This window comes from Lithobates pipiens, unplaced genomic scaffold (genome assembly GCF_037356315.1).
Source record: "Lithobates pipiens isolate NorthernLeopardFrog02 unplaced genomic scaffold, aLitPip1_a1.2 Scaffold_16, whole genome shotgun sequence".
Taxonomy (NCBI): domain Eukaryota; kingdom Metazoa; phylum Chordata; class Amphibia; order Anura; family Ranidae; genus Lithobates; species Lithobates pipiens.
This window is the reverse complement of record NW_027507748.1, coordinates 320,106,092-320,119,533: the sequence shown is the minus strand read 5'-3', so window position 1 is coordinate 320,119,533 and position 13,442 is coordinate 320,106,092. Positions and strand designations below refer to the sequence as shown.

Below are 13,442 nucleotides of genomic sequence, written 5' to 3'. Positions count from 1 at the left end.
CATAAGTCCAATGGAGCAAAGGTCGATCGTGTGTACAGAATACCATCGGACTTTACAAACACGCATGCTCAGAACCAATGCAAAAGATCAGACAACAATACAGAAGTTGACCAAAGGTGGCGGTAAACAGCATTTGGTGAAAGTTGGCTGAAAAAGTCTGATCTCTTCCACGGGGAAGTTTGTACAAAATCCTATCGTGTGTATGAGGCTTAACAAGCATGATTTACTGCATATACAGACTGATTTTACTGTTGTGGGTTTAGTAACACTTTAACTCCTTCACCTCCTAGAATGCTGCATTGCTATTGCTCCATTTTTTAAGAACCCTCTTAGACAAGAGAATGACTGTTTAAATATTTGAATCCGTGCTGGTTAGTCTGTTATCTGGTTTCGCTTTCCAATTTTGCATGTCCTTGATTTATTTGATTTATATTCGATTTTACATCAAACTGGCCATCAAGATAGTCCTGAGCAAAGGCCGCCCGTCTTTTACATGGGTCATTGGTTAATGTCAGTGTAACTTATAACGTAATAACTAGTTCTAACTTAGGCCGACCATTCTTTTGATCTTTTTTTTTTCCATACCCTGTAGACACCTCTACCTTAGATGGACTTAAAGTGTCATCAATGAAACTGGCACATCCCACAGCAGACAGACCAAAAATGCAGGGTAAACGACCACCAAAGACCAAGGTCATGTCTTCAGAGGTGAACTTTAATAGTTTTAGAGTGTATTTAAATTCCCTGTAAAGTATATACAATCTGTTCTTAATATACATGATACACATGATGTTTTTAAACAGGGGCGTAACTATAGGGGGTGCAGCAGTTGCGACCGCAACTGGGCCCTGTGCTGCAGGGGGCCCATGCAGCTCCCTCTACATATGGCCGGCAGCAGCATAGGCAGCTAGGGGTACCAGAGCACCATGCACACGGGTGGCTGGAGGTGGAGGGTGACTAGCAGAGCTCCATGCTCGACTATCGCACTGGCTGCTCTTTAGTTGTGCATTCTCCGCATGACCTGTATCCTCGGCTGGCTCCACAGAGTACCTCTCTCCTGCTCCATGCATTGCCGCTCAGTCTGATGTCTGTTCTCCCCAGCCAGAGTCCCGCCCCCCCCCCCCCCCCCACGAGTCCGGCCCACACTGCATTGCATACTTCTCCCGGGTAAACAAACTTTAAGCACACAGATGCAGTGCAGCCCTATGAGAGCTGGCTCCCCGGAGGACACTGCAGGCTTGTCTGCCAGCCCCCCTCCTCCCCCGTCATACACAGATGATGAAAGGTCTTTCTGGGAGATATGCTGATCACCCGTCCAGCACACTGGATGGAGCCCAGGCCAACATGGATGAGTGCACGGCCTGCAGCTTGGTCATAGTGAGTGAGAGGACCCCATCCCCCACACACCATTACTTACCCCCTCCATCTCCCCCTGGGGACAGGGGTCCCTTCTCACCTGGGGACAGGGACCCCCATCTCCCCTGGGGACAGGGACTCCTTCTCACCTAGGGGCGGTAACTTCATCTGCCCTGGAGAAAAGGACATCATCTCTTCTGGGGACGGGGACCCCACCATGCCTAGGGACAGTCCCCCAATGGGGCACCAAAAAAAAATAAAAAAAACTACTGATGCCAGTGGTGGAACTACAGGGCTCACAAAGGTTATACCTGTGACCACGCCCTGGAGTTCCACCAAGGACTCAGAGGGAAGGGCCCTTCATGGTTTCTTGCATCGGGGCCCTGAAGGTTCTAGTTACGCCACTGTTTTTAAGTAATGAAGTGGTGTAAACAATGTATTCTTTTGTATGCTTTTAGTCCAGCATGTTTATAACTTTAGTAAATAGTTTTAGTTTGGTGAAAATTAAAGCTAGATAGGCCAAAGCAGCCCACTAGAAGTTTAGGATTTATAGGTCTTACTCTTAACACAACTAAACATAAGTGGATAAGGTTATGGAAGGAAAAACTTGGGAATTCAATTTTGGTGCATAGAATTTACAATAAACATAACAAATTTTCCATATAGGAAGCATTCCACGTCACCTTTTTGGAATTTGTTAACATTGTTTTATATATTTCCTCTACAAATTCGTTTGTTTGGCATCTAGTTGTGTAAACAGCTTTGACAATATCTGGGATACTTTTAATACTTCAGCTCATACTATTGAAAACTTTTCATGGGTAACTGATAAATATTGATAATTTTGTATGTTTGCCTTAATTTGCATTGTAGGAGAGAAATATAGCAAAAAGATGGGAATTTTAAGGTGCAAATCTCAGGAACAGACCAGATTCACAATATAAAAACATTATTTATTGAGTATAAGGGCCAGTTCACACCATAGAAAAGCAGTCCAGATGCGTTCCAGATGCTTTTCTGCATCACGTTTATGACACATTTTTGATGCAGTCCAGTGAATTTTTCCCCTCTTTGTTCTTAACTTTAAATAAGAACATGTGTGTTCCATTGCGTTTTTGGTGCATTTCAGTGCGTTCCGGTGCATTTTTGATGCGTTTTACAGTGTTCCAGTGCAGGAAAATGCAGCAGGTTCTACTTTTTTTTCCTGGAACTGCAAGCACTGGTGTAAACTATGCCACTGAAAACCATATAATCTACTTTCCTTGCAATTTTTATGCACTGCATGTGATGTAAACTGGCCCTGAATGTTTAAAAAAAAAAAAGGTATAAAAAGAGCATTACTGCCTCAAAACCTGCTTAATATTTATCAGGCACCATGTCACATCCAATGATTACTCATTACTGATTAATAAATCAGTTAAATGTTAGAAATCGTCAATACTAGAAAATACAGATAAATTGTAGTCATAACATATTGATCCAGATATGAATTCTCAACACGTTTCACTGTAAAGCTTCATCAGGGAGGTGTGCTGATGTGTACCCAGGGGGCAACAGCAAGTCAACATGGGAGAAAGTCCCCCAAGAAACAAAGGGGATGATCACCCAAGGGCCCATCACACCAATGTCCCCTTCCAGAGGGGTCATATACTGGGAAGAGGAGCCCAAATCCAGCGCCACCAATGCTCATACCCCAGGGTAAGAGCCCTGTTTAGAAAGGGCTAAAAACCAACGAATACTGATAACATAAACAAAGCTCTGCTTTGCTATAGCCTAGCTGAAAACATTACATTTAGATATTGACACGCAAGCTTAAACTGCAGGCACAAAAAAAAAACACACCCCTGCAGTTGGGTGGCCCCACACACACACACACACTGCAAGGGTTAAAAATTTCTAGGGGGTCGCAGAACAGTGTGAATAACTTATCTTACTCCCCACTCCAGCCGGCTCCCTTGATCTGTGCAGAGTTCAGATGTCTACTCTGCAAGCACTCCGGCCTCTACCACATTCAATATAGGGTTATATAATAGCCCTACACTGTATGTGAGGATGCAAAGGCCCCACCTACAGATGGGAGCTTAAAGCGGGAGTCCGCCGTTTTTTTTTTTTTTTTAAAGCCAGCAGCTACAAATACTGCAGCTGCTGACTTTTAAAATAATGACACTTACCCACCCAGCGCGCCCTCGATGTCGGCACCCGAAGCCGATCTCTCGATCGTCTCTTGGGTGCTGCTGCCGCCATCTTGGGTATGGGAATCAGGAAGTGGAGCCTTGCGGCTTCATTTCCCGGTTCCCTACTGTGCATGCGCGAGTCGTGCTGCGCAATAAGGATGGTCCCCGCTGTCTCTGGGATCCGTGTGTTTCCCAGCAGACAGCGGGGGACCTTCGGAAAGGGGCGTAGATTCTGCGGAAAGGGGCGTACCTTCTGCAGATATCTATGCCGGAAGTGGGTGCAGATACCTGTACTGTACAGGTATCTGCACCCCCCTCCCCCCTGAAAGGTGCCAATTGTGGCGCCGGAGGGGGGGGGGGTTCCAATGAGCGGAAGCTCCACCTTAGGGTGGACCTCCGCTTTAAGAGAAAGGAGATGAGCAGGGAGTTAGATGAGTAATACGGCCTTTTCTTCAACCCTCTAAACTAAATGAGCATCTCACCATTGGCATTCATAGGAGTCCACCGCAAGGATTTTTTTCATGTGTCCAGAGTTGGGCTTTAAGGTAGGGTCCCTACACCTCCATTATAGGCTAATAAAGCTTGCCATGTGTTTGTGTTTAAGAAGAACTCTTATGCCGCGTACACACGAGCGGACTTTTCAACATCCAAAGTCCGACGGAATGATTCCGTCAGACTATTCGATCGTGTGTGGGCTGCAACGGACTTTTGATTCGCAAAAGTCTGACGGACTTTAGAAAATGGAACATGCTTCAAATTTTTCCGACGGAACTCCGCCGGACCCGGTCCCTTCGAAAAATTCGCTCGTGTGTATGCTATTCCGACGGACTAAAATCGACGCTAGGGCAGCTATTGGCTACTGGCTATGAACTTCCTTATTCGAGTCCAGTCGTACGTCATCACGTTTGAATCCGTCGGAGTTTGGTGTGATTGTGTGTGGCCAAGTCCGCTCAGTCGAAAAGTCCATCAGAACTCTGTCGGAACTCCAGCAGAACTCCGGCAGGACTCCGGCAGGACTCCTTCGGAAGTCTGTCGGACATAAGTCCTCTCGTGTGTACGGGGCTTTAGGAGTCAGTTTGTTTTGCTAGACTTTTTGAAAACCTGCCTCATATGATAATGTGCGTATGTTGGGATCTTTTTTAACCCATATACATTCAGAGTGATACACCTCTTAATTTAAATCACCTTTTTTGGGAAAACTGTAAAATTCTGTATATATAGAAATTAGGAAATTGTTTGACATTATTAGAAGTCGTTTACTTTTTGGAATCTTCTATTTTTTGTAGACTGACTCTGTAAGCAGTAAAGAAGAAGATCAGTTGAATTCCCACATTAAAAGCCCTCCAGCTAAGGTACAGCCTTATATATGCCTGCTCTAACCTGTATACACCTGTATTGAAAATAGACATGATATAACATTACCTTTAGGGCATACATACAGGTAACACCTGTTGGATGTATGTCCTTAAACGGCCTTGAGGGACAGTTATCAACTCTGTCCAACAGGAAACAATGCTAAACAGGAGCATCGAGACAGATTTCATATATTCTTCCCTCTACTGCTCTTAAAGAGGAAGTAAACCCCAATGGGTTATACTTCCTCTTTTGCTCTGGCTCTGCAAGGCCTGGAAATGAAAAGCATAATGGGCTAGTATGCATCGCATACTAGCTCATTATACGACACTTACCTGCAAATGAAGCCCACGCTGTCCCGAGCAGGCCACGTCCCACGTTCCTTCTGGAACCACGAACTCCGGCTCTGTGTCTGGCCGGAGCAGCATGACGTCATTCCTGCGAATGCACGCGGGAGCCATCAGTAATGGCACATGCTGATGGCATTGGCGCACTACAAGTGAAATATCTCCTAAACGGCGAACGTTTAGGAGATAGTGGAAATATCTATAGGTAAGCCTTATTCTAGGCTTACCTATAGGTAAAAGTCACCAAAAAGGGTTTACAACCACTTTAAGTAGTTCCAACAGAGTAAAGCCCGCCCTTACCCCTGACCACGTTTTCATTTTGTGTCTGTTTAGAATAAAATCTGATTCACATTCACTGGTAAATCTATCAGACCATAGCAAACTTTGTCTCAGTTTGATGCCCAGGATTCTAGTTGTTAGGGTAACACATATACACACACACACACACACACACACACACACACACATATATATATATATATATATATATATATATACACACACTATGCTAAATAAGAAACAGCCTCAATTGCTTTTGTGTCGCTGATTTGCTTGATAAATGTCCACCTTTTATTTTTTTCACAGTAAATGCAGTCACTTGTGTTTTCATCCACAGAGTACCCCAAAAATCACTATTAAATCAGCCACTCCAACTACAAAGAGCAGTACATATGCTCAAATATCCAAGAAGAGCCCAGAACCTGCACAGAATGCTCAAGTAGAAGCGCTTACAGAGGAAATCAAAACACTTAAAATTATGCTGGAAATACTTAAAAACAAGCACACGTGAGTTATTTTTCTTTATTATCTTTATTCTTAAGTTATAGTTGCAATAGTAATTAATATATTTATATACTTTTTACTGCGGAACCTTATCATACAAACACATCTTACAATATGTGTTATACAGTTAACTTGTGCAAACAATATGAAAAAAAAAAAACAAACAAACAAACACACACAAAAATCTAGAACATACCAAAAAAAAAAAAGTAATTTCTTGACCGTCAACCTGAAAATAACTTATAAACCCTTAAAAACTTTACCTTTAAAGTAAAACAAAAAACCATCATTATAACCTTTTATCTGAACCTAATCTTCAAAGTTAACCTACAGTGTAAAGCCCGGCACCAGGGTAAGGTTCTCACAAAGCACTCCCCATGCCCCTTATTATTTAAAACATTTTAATATGTATACCCTTTTCTCCATGATTATTCTCTCTGGTATCATAATGTCACATGTCCTCAAGCATTGCGCAGGTTCTGAATGCTAAAGGGACGCTAAAAAACCTTGTGAACAAGCACTCCTGGCTTTGTACTTTACCCACAGATGCTCAGTCCACTCTCTTTCACTCTTCCAGAGCACTGAAATGCGGGAGATAGCAGACTGCACATGCCCATGCATTGGTAGGGAAGGCAGCTGGGTGTGCTCATTTGTGAGTTTCTAGGGCCACGCATCCAACACTCTTTGCGATTGAATTACTAAAGGCAAATTGACTCTGCATTTTGCAAAAGTGAAGCTTTACCTCATTTACTAAGCTCTGGAGAAATTGTACTTGCAGAGTCTAGTTGCCTTTATTAACCCCCCTGACGGTATTCCCGAGTCTGACTCGGGGTGGATTTTTTATACCAAGAGCGGTATCCCCGAGTCAGACTCGGGACAGCGTCGCTGGATCCAGGAGGAGGTTTACTTACCTTCTCCTTCGGATCCAGCGATGTCTCCCCGCTGTACGAGCGAGCCGTGTCTCGCTCGATGCATCACACCGCCGATCTCCGTGCCCTGCGAGCGTTGCGACGCACGGGCACGGAGATCGGCGCCAAATTCAAAAAGTGAAACAAACAGTAAACATACAGTATAATGTAATCTTACAGATTACATTGCTGTATGTAAATATTTCACATCCCCGTTGTCCCTAGTGGTCTGCCCAGTGCCCTGCATGCAGTTTTATATAATAAAAACTGTTCTTTATGCCTGGAAACTGGAGATTGTCCACAGCAACCAAAACTGTCACTGTACATCAAAAATGATTTTAGACCAGCTAGAAAACAGCGATAATAAATTAGAATCACTCGCAGAATTGAGCGATAGTGATTTGTGGGGAGATCCGTCATCAAATACTGAAAAGTAATGACAGTGACAATTCTGCAACTGAGCAAATTTCAGTGTTTTTGATTTGATTACATTATTGAATAATTTTTATTATTGTTATATTATTATTTGGTACAATTATTTATAATTATTTATTATATTATAATTTATGATTTAATTTTTCAAACTTTATCATACCCGGGATGTCTGCTAGACTCTGGTTTGGACAGATTTAAGAGAGTTATTCCTAAGAATTGCAGGACTACAATATAAAACGCCAAATTTTCATGCAAAATAATGGTACCGCTTTTAGCACCTAAAATCCGAAATAATCATACCGCCAGGGAGGTTAAGCAACCCCTGTATGTCCTGCCATCTGCATGATGGAGAGGGGAGAGCAATAATATGTGCATCTAAAAAAGTAAGCGTTTTTTTCCCCCAAAACTGAGCACAGCATTTTAATGTATTAAAAGAGAAGTATAGGAATGAAAAAAAAAAACAAAGATTTATAACCACCCTTTCGGCTCGAGAACTGAGTGATCACTTGACTGCTGGTCTCTTGGTTCTTGGTCTTTAGTGAGAAGAGAGCCAGTTATTGTCAATCACCCTGCTCTGCCCTTCATTGGCCCTCTCTGCTCTGCATGCCCATTGAAGTGTCGATGAGGGAGGGGCTGGCTCAGACTCCCAGTGGCACACTGTGGGCTGAATATGGGTCACAGAAGTTCAGACCCAAATGATCACCTGTGACCCACAGGAAAAGTAGGACTTACTTCTTCTTTAACCTCCCTGTCAGTATGATTATGTCAGATTTTTGATGCTGTAAGCGGCATTTTATATTGTAGAAAGAAAATAAACCGCGCTTGAGTGAAACAATAAAAAATGCACAATAATCTAAAATGAAGGCCGCAGCTTGGGTGAGATACACACACCCAAAAGCAATAGAAAAATTACAAAAGCTGCGCCAACAAAAACAATTTATATTAGCTACCCCAATAAAATATAAAAAATTATGAAAGTTATAAATAAATATCACATTCACTATACATTCAATGAAAAAGAATAACGAATATTGTGATTCCTCAACTAAAGAGTAAGGAACAAACAAAGTTCATCAAAAGTCCATAAGAAATCATCAGTTGCGATCCTTATCAGAACACCACGGTGATTCCACTCAAAAAATTGCACACAAGTGCCCGTCACCAAGAAGTGAGTGCGCTTACCAGATGGAAGCTTAATCAAAGCCTTGTATGCAAATCCTCAGTATCCTCCTCCTTACAACTTGTGTTCATAGATCAGCTAACCACAGTGAAAGGCAGCGTTCGCATAAATGTATATCTCGTTCAGCGATCCCAAAAATGCTATCAGTGGCTCCCCTCATGTGTTCAGACTAAGAGGGTTATTTATAACTTTCACAATTTTTTATATTTTAATAATTGTTTCTTTGTTGGCGCAGCTTTTGAAATTTTTCTATTTTATATTGTAGGCCTGTAATTCTTTGGAATAACTCACTTAGATCTGTCCAAATAAGAGTCTAGTAGACATCCCGGGTATGATAAAGTTTGAAACACGAAATCATAAGTTATAATATAATAAATAACTATAAATAATTATAACAAAAAATAATTTAATAATAATAAAATGTATTCAATAATGTAGTCAAATCAAAAACACTGACATTTTCTCAGTTGCAGAATAGTCGCTGTTATTACTTTCAGTGTTTGATGACGAATTTCCCCACAAATCACTATCACTCAGTTCTGCAAGTGATTCTGATTTATTATCGCTGTTTTCAAGCTGGTCTAAAACCGCTGTTGACAATCTCCAGTTTCCAGGCACAAGGAACAGTATATATAATATAAAACTGCATGCAGGGCACTGGACAAAGCACTTTGGACAAAAGGGGTGTGAAATAATTTCATACAGTAATGTAATCTTACAGATTACAGTTTACTGTATGTGTTATGTGTTTTGTACTTTTTAAATTTGGCGCCGTTCTCCATCCCTGTGCGTCGCAACGCTCACAAGGAACGGTGCCCAGCACAGTAATAGGTCAAGTGGAGAATGTCTCCCCGCACACACAGCGGGGAGACATTGCAGGATCCTGGGGACAAGGTAAGTAGCTTTGCCTGGATCCTGCGATGCAATCCTGAGTGTGGCTTGGGGTTACTGCTTTTGGTGGTGAAAAAAACTCGGGATTACCGCTAGTGAGGTTAAGGACACTGTAAGGCTCAATGTCTGATTGGGCATTCATTCATTAATTTGGGCAGAATATTAATTCTGGCCTTTAAAATAAATGAATGCTCAAGGGCTAAACATACTTGGAGTTTAGTTGCATTTACAGTGGTGTGAAAAAGTGTTTGCCCCCTTCCTCATTTCCTGTTCCTTTGCATGTTTGTCACACTTAAGTGTTTCGGAACATCAAACCAATTTAAACAATAGTCAAGGACAACACAAGTAAACACAAAATGCAATTTGTAAATGAAGGTGTTTATTATTAAAGGTGAAAAAAAATCCAAACCATCATGGCCCTGTGTGAAAAAGTGATTGCCCCGCTTGTTAAAACATACTATAACTGTGGTTGTCCACACCTGAGTTCAATTTCTCTAGCCACACCCAGGCCTGATTATTGCCACACCTGTTCACAATCAAGGCATCACTTAAATAGGAGCTGCTTGACACAGTAAGGTCCACCAGAAGATACTTAAAAGCTACACATCATGCCGAGACCCAAAGAAATTCAGGAACAATTGAGAAAGAAAGTAATTGAGATCTATCAGTCTGGAAAGGGTTATAAAGCCATTTCCAAAGCTTTGGGAATCCAGCGAACCACAGTGAGAGCCATTATCCACAAATGGCGAAGACATGGAACAGTGGTGAACCTTCCCAGGAGTGGCCGGCCGCCCAAAATTACCCCAAGAGCGCAGCAACGACTCATCCAAGAGGTCACAAAAGACCCCACAACAACGTCCAAGGAACTGCAGGCCTCACTTGCCTCAGTTAAGGTCAGCGTTCATGCCTCCACCATCAGGAAAAGACTGGGCAAAAATGGCCTGCATGGCAGAGTTCCAAGGAGAAAACCACTGCTGAGCAAAAAGAACATCAAAGCTCGTCTCAATTTCTCCACAACACATCTTGATGATCCCCAAGACTTTTGGGACAACATTCTGTGGACCGATGAGACAAAAGTGGAACTCTTTGGAAGGTGTGTGTCCAAGTATATCTGGCGTAGAAGGAACACTGCATTTCATAAAAAGAACATTAAACCAACAGTAAAATATGGTGGTGGTAGTGTGATGGTCTGGGGCTGTTTTGCTGCTTCAGGACCTGGAAGACTTGCCGTGATAAAAGGAACTATGAATTCTGCTGTCTACCAAGAGATCCTGAAGGAGAATGTCCGACCATCTGTTCGTGTACTCAAGCTGAAACGAACTTGGGTTCTGCAGCAGGACAATGATCCTAAACACACCAGCAAGTCCACCACCGAATGGCTGAAGAAAAACAAAATGAAGACTTTGGAGTGGCCTAGCCAAAGTCCTGACCTGAATCCTATTGAGATGTTGTGGTATGACCTTAAAAAGGCCGTTCATGCTCGAAAGCCCTCTAATGTAACTGAATTAGGACAATTCTGCAAAGATGAGTGGGCCAAAATTCCTCCAGGACGCTGTAAAAGCCTCATTGCACGTTATCGCAAACGCTTGGTTGCAGTTGTTGCTGCTAAGGGTGGCCCAACCAGTTATTAGGTTTAGGGGGCAATAATTTTTTCACACAGGGCCATGATGGTTTGGATTTTTTTTCACCTTTAATAATAAACACCTTCATTTACAAATTGCATTTTGTGTTTACTTGTCTTGTCCTTGACTATTGTTTAAATTGGTTTGATGTTCCGAAACACTTAAGTGTGACAAACATGCAAAGGAACAGGAAATGAGGAAGGGGGCAAACACTTTTTCACACCACTGTACATACAATTTAGGTCTATTTAGGCGTGTTCAGCATTTTTTCTGCCCAAACGTTCCTCTCCTGAACACGCTAGTGCCAGTTTTTTTTTTTTCCAGCTCCTAAATGCTGCTCTTCTAATACACCTATGAATGCCTAAGGCCGCGTACACACGGGCGGATTGTCTGCCCAACTAAGTTCGGCAGACAATCCGACAGACAGTCCGTTCAAAATTTGCATGAACGGACTTGACCACACACGATGAGCAGACAGTCCGCTGAAAGCGTGCGTGATGACGTGTACAGCACGTACGACGGGACTAGAAAAACGATGTCCTATACACTGCAATGCAACCTTCGGCCGTGTAAACCCTTTCTGAGCATGCGCCATACTTAGTCCGTCCAACTTGCCTACACACGAGCGGACTGTCCGCTGAAACCAAGTTTGGACGGACAAAACCAAGTTTGAACGGACTGTCTTACGGAAATTCCATAAGACTTTGTTCGTCAGACTGTCCGCTGAAAAAGTCCGCTGAAGCCCACACACGAGCGGATTGTCCGCTGAAACACTGTTCAGCGGACTAAGTTGGACAGACAATCCGCCCGTGTGTACCTAAGGCTCTGTGCACACCTAGGTGTTTTTGGGTGTTTTTCTGCTCTAAGCCTCAGCTCTAAAAACGCCCAACAAGGCAAATCCCATTCATTTCAATGGCCCCTGTTCACATCTGAGCGTTCTGTCACCTTAAGCAATTCGCCTGTTGCTCAAAAAAGTACAGAAGCTTCTTTTTTGGCTGATTACGGGCATTTTTCATTCTTTTACATTAACCCCCCTGACGGTATTCCCGGGTCTGGCTCGGGGTGGAATTTTTATACCAAAAGCGGTATCCCCGAGCCAGACTCGGGACCGCATCGGTGGATCCAGGAGGATGTTTACTTACCTTCTCACTCGGATCCAGCGTTGTCTCCCCGCTGTACGAGCGAGCGTTGCGACGCACGGGGACGGAGATTGGTGCCAAATTCAAAAAAGTGAAACACACAGTATACATACAGTATAATGTAATCTTACAGATTACATTGCTGTATGTAAATATTTCACATCCCCTTTGTCCCTAGTGGTCTGCACAGTGTCCTGCATGCAGTTTTATATAATAAAAACTGTTCTTTCTGCCTGGAAACTGGAGATTGTCCACAGCAACCAAACTGTCACTTTACATCAAAAATGGTTTTAGATCAGCTAGAAAACAGCGATAATAAATTGTAATCACTCGCAGAATTGAGCGATAGCGATTTGTGGGGAGATCCGTCATCAAATACTGAAAAGTAATGACAGTGACAATTCTGCAACTGAGAAAATTTCAGTGTTTTTGATTTGATTATATTATTGAATAATTTTTATTATTGTTAGATTATTATTTGGTACAATTATTTATAGTTATTTATTATATTATAATTTATGATTTCATTTTTCAAATGTTATCATACCCGGGATGTCTGCTAGACTCTGGTTTGGACAGATTTAAGAGAGTTATTCCTAAGAATTACAGGACTACAATATAAAACGCCAAATTTTCATGCAAAATAATGGTACCGCTTTTAGCACCTAAAATCCGAAATAATCGTACCGCCAGGGAGGTTAAAGACCTTCTGACCAAAATTGCGGTAAAAATCACGCAACTTTCTGCCTGAAAACAATATGCTCAGGTGTGAACAGAGCCTAAATGTGCACAGCAAAATAGGCAAACTTAGAGGTGCATTTAGAGGTTGAAAAAAAAAGCAAAGCCTGTAAAAGCTGCATTATTTACATCCTGTGTTCATGAAGCCTAATGCATAGGGAAGATTTGGGAAAAGTAAGTAAAATTAACTAATCCTTTAATATTATTATTCTGACAATTTTTGCAGACATTTTTCAGTGTTATGCTGCTATAGCCCCTTGAGCGTTACTTGATCGAATGCTTACACTAAACTATGACTACAACATTAAAAATGTACAAAAAAAATGTGTGCAGGCCTCTTTAAATGCTAAACATATACAAATACAGATATACTTGTGCAGTAGAAACAAAAATGAATAATCAACTCTAATATACTTGTGCAATCTAAGTATAAAATCAATATTCATACCAAAAAAAAAACAATTGTCATAGGTGAAACAATAATGTCCATACATAATCCAGACGCTCCTTAATCTC

At 42.0% G+C, this 13,442-nt stretch overlaps 1 protein-coding gene across 1 annotated transcript in view; it reads left to right on the top strand.

Moving 5' to 3' along the window:
- Positions 1-13,442, top strand: part of SH3D21 (SH3 domain containing 21) — a 173,010-nt gene that overhangs the window by 147,705 nt on the left and 11,863 nt on the right. Inside the window, exons 14-16 of the mRNA XM_077481693.1 lie at positions 593-708; positions 4,817-4,882; positions 5,847-6,016. Of these exons, the coding sequence (XP_077337819.1) occupies positions 593-708; positions 4,817-4,882; positions 5,847-6,016 (352 nt within the window). The remainder of the gene's footprint in view (positions 1-592; positions 709-4,816; positions 4,883-5,846; positions 6,017-13,442) is intronic.